Below are 6,932 nucleotides of genomic sequence, written 5' to 3'. Positions count from 1 at the left end.
CGTCAACGCGTTAGGAAGTTATTAGGCACTAAATTCGTGTTCGGACCTGTCTTCCGCTTCTTTTTCCCCTAGGAGCCCTCACTCCCCGCGGAACCGTTTACGAGATATTTGCTCTGTTTCAACCGTCCTTTGTTTCAACCGTACCCAGTCTCCCCTACTATGCACGCCACGTAGGGACTAGCTCGCGCCGCACCCTAACTAATTGGAAGGCAATATTTATTTCTTTCGTATTAACCCACCATTGGCCACAATATGGTGTTCTTATATCTTCTATAAAAACTTGGTCACGTAGGTAAAATGCATGTTACGAGTAGGTGCATTTCTATTCTGACTCTTTGATAGAAAGGTGAGATTTAGTGAGATATATACCAGCACGTTTCTAAAGCAGATACCACAACTACACATATTTCCAATGATTATAATTCAATGATAATATTAGAATTAGAACTCTTCCTGATAGGAATGTTACCTATCTAAATGTAACTTTTTATGAAAATAATCCCAAATTACCTAAGTGGGAAATATTATCGAAAGCGTTGTAGTTTCTGCTAATGCTACTCGTCATAATTTTTTTATGACGCCACAATTTCACAATTCGATATCAAAATGCTTTTACACGGTAAAAGTATTTCCCACACACGTATGTAATATTTAAAAATAAACAAGTAATCACGTGTTGCAAATTGATAACGATAAGTTGATATCAAAAGCAATCACATACGTGAAACTATTGACCGCTAAATCCGCTTTATGAAACGAAACAAACTAAAGTGCTCCGAGAAGCGTCTGTTTGTCGGAAAACCGAGTTCAAATACAGAATTCAATCTAGACGCTTATGAGAAACAGAGCCTGAAATGAGATTGGAAACGTATAAAGTTGAGGGAAACTGTGGATCTTGTGGGTCGCATAAAGTCTTCATAGCATAGAGTCGAAGCACACTTATCGACCCGGAAACGGATCGTAACCGTATCGAGGCGGTCAGTATTATTTGTATGAAACTCCGTACTGCAACGCACACTTATTCGCACCGTACCGTAAATGCCTCGCCTCGCGGTGAAAGGCGTGCGATGTTGATCCCTTTCGGGGTTAATAAGTGTTTAAATGACCTTCAATGTTCCGGGTTCGTACTGGACGTCACATAAGTTAAACAAAAGGTCAAGTTTCCTAGCTCTAATGCAACTTGATAATGTGACCTTTGCGTGATGGACACAAATGGACAGTCGTAACACAGATTGTTTTCAAATAACCGTAAAAAGTTTCATTAATATTCGATTTATGATAATTTTAATCTGATAAACTGTGACCGAAAATAAATGAACATGTAGCTTTTTTGATTAATCTAGATAGGTAGGTTGAAAATTTAATTTGGTTTGACGGATACATTTCACGAATGTGAATAGATGTAAGTAGGTAGTAGTACATTGCTACCCTGAAGCAAATAATTTATCGATTATTGCTAAAAAAAAAAATAAACACTAATATAATTAATTAGTAAGACTCGCTTTAATCGTAAAGTAGTTTTAAAAAATAATTGTGCCACTGCTGTGTGATTTCAGGGTTAATAAAACGACATAAAATACTGCAAATGATTTAGTTGTTAGAGATAGATAAAGTGAAATTTATAAATTTCAAATTTTTTGAAACTTGTTTTCCTAAAACCCTAAAATAGAAAAATAAATCTTTGAGTGAAAAAAAATCCCAATCCTAAGAAATTTAACATAAGGTACGGTCGTAATCCATTTGTGCAAAAAGATAAATACATACATTTTCTATGTAATTCTTTCCAGCTTAGTCAACACAGAATTAATTATCTGATAGCGCAACGAAATACGTCATTATTAATGTTTTGTACTTATCATTTTATCGGCAGCGGTATCTTTTGATTCAAAAGGCAATTACTAATTTGATAGTGAAGTTTTAATCATAGACCAAATTCACTCTCACACTTGGATAGAAGACCATAAAGTATAACAAATTTTTTGGCTAATCCACAAATTAGGTTTATGGAATCTAATCAGATGTTCCGGACCATTACTCCTTTTTGTCAGAAAGCGTTATAAATATGTAGTAGGTATATCTGAAACTTTCAGGAAGCGATGAAATTTTCCTTTAAAGTAATAGACATTATAAATATTAACTTATTATTATTTTTACATAAGGTCTATCGGCAATATGGAAGTGGGGCATCCCCCACGTATTAAAAATAAATTATAATCTGTACATAACGCCCATCATAATCTGACCATATAATCGTAAATAAGCCGGATTTAAACAAATCCACAATCATTTATAAATACTACAATGATACGAATATCTGCACCAGTTATCTCATTTTTATTCCTTGAACAATGAAATCTATATGACTGACTTAGCCAAAGTATCTAAAGCGCATCAAGACAAAAATATACTTTATTCCGTCCTACCAGCATGGACTCTACGTATAGCCTGCTGTTTGATTGAGAACTTATTTTTGTTTAGAAAATACATAACTAGATAAACACAAAGCACTAAATTAAACAAAGGCGGATAATATTCGACGTTGATCTGAAATCAAATCTTCGAAATGAGGTAACTTAGAAGCAAAGTTAATACGTTTCGCAGATTTCATTTCAATAAACAAAACTTTTGCTTTAGCGTGGGCGTAGGCTTTTGTGATCTAAAATACTCTAAAGTTAAGTTAACAAGAAATAAGATAAACTAAATCCAAAATGAACACTTGTTAATAGTGCAAGGCTTAAATAGTCTTTCATGTTGCTCATATTACACATTAATTCAGTAAAAGTTATGTACGAGTAAGTACGTGGATCTACCTAACTTTTTGGTTGTGTTCACCATAAGTTGTAAGTCCCTTTGAGGTTTCTATAGACGGTCGCATATCCGACTTTACATACTCTATAAGACTTGTGCTTAGTTTGATGTACCGGCGTCTGTCCGTTTTGTATTAAATCATGTAATTTTAACTTTCACGCAGTAATATACAAAACAGGATCGGGATCAAAATTAAACGGAACAAAGCTTAGTGAGCAATAAATTATTTTAATTTGATTTTTTATAAATAAATGGCCATAAGTTATTTCGTTATTTCAATTACCAAATTAATGTACAGTCTACAGCACATAACACAATCCTTTTTATTACGAAATAGCATCTATTAATTACTACATAAGATGCTACAGTATTTACCTTCATTTGCAGTCGTCCGTACTAGATATTATGTTTCTTATCTAGTTATTTCCTTCCAGATATTAATCGATAGATATGGTAATCGCGAATGCCAATGATAATAATAATTTCGTTCAGTTTGCCCATGTTATTATAATTGTTCACATCATTATTATTTACCTGGTGGCGTTGTGTTTTAGTAAAGTTCGTGCAGTGTTTGGATAAGTGTTTGAGTGATATAAAAAATAATATTATCAAGTGAAAGTTGCAAACATAACCGGTGCTTTATAAACTACGCAAACTTATTAAAGATTTTCGGTGAGTATCGAATTAACTATAATTTTATAGCTGTAAATAATTGAAACTCATCTCTTTTGAACCAATTAGTAAAAACTAACAAAACTGATTAATGAGTAAAACTTTATTACATAGTTCGCTTTGTTTAAAGCCATAACTTTGCAGCAATCATTACCTACATACTTTTGATATTGAATCAGTAAAGTAGGTAATTATCTCCTAATTAAAAACATTCTTGATGACATCACAAAGTAGGTAGGTACTTACAAGAAATGGCATGTTGTGCGTGCATAGATAATACACGACCAAGTTTAGAATGTTATTCCGGTTTGGTTTAAGTATTAATTTTGTCACGAGGAACTTATCTCATTCTAAAAACTAGTTTTCCTCTTTATTGTTGCCTTATAGTGTCAAAAATTAATTCTCAATGTGACTGCTTAGCACCAATAGAGCTACCAGTCTACAGAACTTTAATATTTTTAGAGCAATCTAGCGCCTGTTGCAACTTCAATAAAAGATTCCGTGTGTACAACTTGATGTACTATCATCTATACAATAATAATAATTGTCCATAAACAAACAATGTCCATAACTGAATTATGTTTAAGCCAGTTTTCTCAACTTGCATTGATTTTCTTGATTGCCACAATGAATTGTGAAATGTATCACCATTTGTCTTGAAATTCACGACACAAATAACGCTCAGTCATCGCGATGTCAGATAGAGGGATTTCCTGCGAACCAGGGTTTTATTGTGGCTTTTGGGGAATTTGACAAGAAGAAATCTCTGTGTGGAAAAATTGGTAATCGTATAAAAGTTTCAGGGGATAAAATGTTATCTAATTGAATTCGGAAAAATGACGTCTCTATGTAATACCTATGTATGTATATTAGGACACCGAGTTAATGAAATATCTGGCTGAATAATTATTTAAAATAATTTTATTTATTTGAGATGTTGTTAGGGATTTGTTTATTATGTTGAAATTATTGGGAATTTTTTGGGGTAAAATTCATAGACCCATCCAGCAGTACTAAGTCATCCAAAGACGAACTCTTTTTTTATATAATTCAAATTCAAATTCACAATTTTTTTATGCATAACAAGGCAGTTATTTGACCACAATCGCACCTGATGTTAAGTGGGATGCAGTCTAGGATGGTACATGTCTGCCCTGTAAGTGCCTATTCACTCTCGCCTTAAAAAGTTCTTCTTGTTATTATTTTACATCAACAACGATTTCATAAATAGGAAATAAGTACCACGTAGGTATTAGAAATTCAGAACACTCTTCGGATTATGACAAATATTTGTTATAAGGAAACTCTACTATGAGAAATGTATTGAGTTCGTGACATTCTCGTATGCTTTTCTTGTTTGTCTCTATATACGAGTATTTTGGAAGACATCGAATCGAAAGGCAGAAATTCTATTTATAATATGTTACGTAAAATATCTCACGTAGTTATTACTTTTCCCAATCTTACGTAGGTGATTACTTTTTTCCAGGAATGTCAGAAGAAACCAGTATTTGTTCAATAAGACTGAAATAACATAAAAATGGAGTATCGGATATCCATTACACTTGTTTGGCTGCTAGTATTTTCTTTTCACAGTAGCTATGGTAAGTATTGTAGCCCCTACCTAATTACTGAACTTATTTATTCAAATCAGTCAGAAGTATTCTTTCTTTTTTTTATCCACATCGACGAAGCTCTTGGCCTGTATTTCTGTTATCTTTTTTTATAGTAATTTCTATTCAAGCAGCATTTTATTCATTATCTTTTTATAAATGTTACAGGAAATGTATGAATTCATACGGATTTCATACATTTCCTGTAAATTATACACTAATATTTCTTACAGGGTGCGAAATGGGACCTGTGGGTTCTCTCTGGCTACCTCGTACTTACTCTATCAACGACACATTCTTGGGAGACATATTCACTGATGAAACTAGAAGCATCGCAAGTATGTGTATTCAGAATTACATAAATGAAAGAATTTCTATAGCTTTATGTATTATCACAAATAATGAGATCATCATCGCCAAATTGACATAAAAATAATATTTGGAAAAATATAAAACTTTAAGTTTAATCTGGAAATCTAACCTCATTAATCTGATTATCATGATATTTATGATTACTTTGTTTATAATTCTTTCACAGGTATAAACAGTATTGTCGTCACCACTAGTCTGAACGGGGGACCCTATTTTGGAGCTTCCTTAGTAGATTCGCAATTCACATTCTTCACAGTCGACTCCAACTTTGAAAATTATGAAGAATATGAAACTGAGACAATTTTGAATTTCAATTTAAATTTCAATTGTGTCGGAGGAACAACTAGAGCTATGGTAAAGGCTTGCATTTTCAATTGCAATAAACAAAACGTATCATGCATGTCAAAGCGATATAAACGTATTTACATGACTATTAGCCGATAAAAATGTTATCTATATTAAATCTTGCAGAAATATTTTTTCCGTGAATTCACTTTTAAATTATAGTTGTTAATATTTCAGACTATTACAATCAATATTCAAGACACCAACAATAACGATCCTGAATTTATACCAGATGATGAGTTTAAATTCACCGTCATTCCTCCACTGCCACCAGGTTTTCTGATAACTAACTGTTTTGGTGAAATTACTGTAAGAGACATCGATTTGACGACACAAAGAATCGATTTCGACATTATCGATAGTTCGTTATTCGAGATAGAGTATGATGCAGAGTCGTCCACTGTGCCTAAAGAATTCAAAGCTTCAATAAGAACCACCGCGCTAATACGAAATATCCCTGAACCAATAGTGTTCACAATAAGTGCAACGGTAAGTTTATTTAGAATTACTTAATGCATTATAAGTAAATTTTATGAATGAAAAGAAGAGATTCGATGAAGACAGAGACTTAACTATATTTCATTGATTTGATTACCAATAATTAAAAAAATAATCGAAACAATATCAGTAGGTCATTTTTCACTGACTCTACTTACTATAACTTTCACTAATTAACTGTAAAAACACGTTTTCCAATAAATCGATAACATCACTTCTTCGTCAACTTTATAAGATGTGAATTGATTGGTTCATAATTTAATCGAACATTTCAGGATGTAGACTTAACAGGTGACCAACCCCGAACCACGTACGCCACAGTAACAATAATAAGCGATGGTGAATTCGAGTTGCCCGAAGAGCCAGTGTTCACACAAACATTTTACTTGGCCACGTACACAGAGGACCACCAAATTACTCTACAGGAGACAATTTCACTACAGCAAGGATATACCGAAGACGTACAATTCAGTTTAGACCAAGGTATTCTTTATATTCGGAATCTATTTTCGAATCTCCTAGGAAATTACCCAAAACTTTCAATGTATCTCGTAAAAGGAATCTCATTATTGAGGGTATGGCCTTCACGCTTAAGAGTTGAAAAGTACAACTTCATCCTAAACC

At 33.0% G+C, this 6,932-nt stretch overlaps 1 protein-coding gene across 1 annotated transcript in view; it reads left to right on the top strand.

The window, feature by feature from the left end:
- Positions 1 to 3,310: 3,310 nt before the first annotated feature.
- The window catches only part of LOC135088660 (uncharacterized), a 42,228-nt gene continuing 38,606 nt past the window's right edge, over positions 3,311 to 6,932 (top strand). The window contains 6 exon segments of the mRNA XM_063983591.1: positions 3,311 to 3,480; positions 4,970 to 5,084; positions 5,327 to 5,431; positions 5,632 to 5,819; positions 5,988 to 6,299; positions 6,584 to 6,791. Coding sequence (XP_063839661.1) covers positions 5,021 to 5,084; positions 5,327 to 5,431; positions 5,632 to 5,819; positions 5,988 to 6,299; positions 6,584 to 6,791 — 877 coding nt within the window. The 5' untranslated portion in view covers positions 3,311 to 3,480; positions 4,970 to 5,020.

This window comes from Ostrinia nubilalis, chromosome 4 (assembly GCF_963855985.1).
Source record: "Ostrinia nubilalis chromosome 4, ilOstNubi1.1, whole genome shotgun sequence".
Classification (NCBI taxonomy): Eukaryota; Metazoa; Arthropoda; class Insecta; order Lepidoptera; family Crambidae; genus Ostrinia; species Ostrinia nubilalis.
This window is presented reverse-complemented; position numbering and strand designations above follow the sequence as displayed.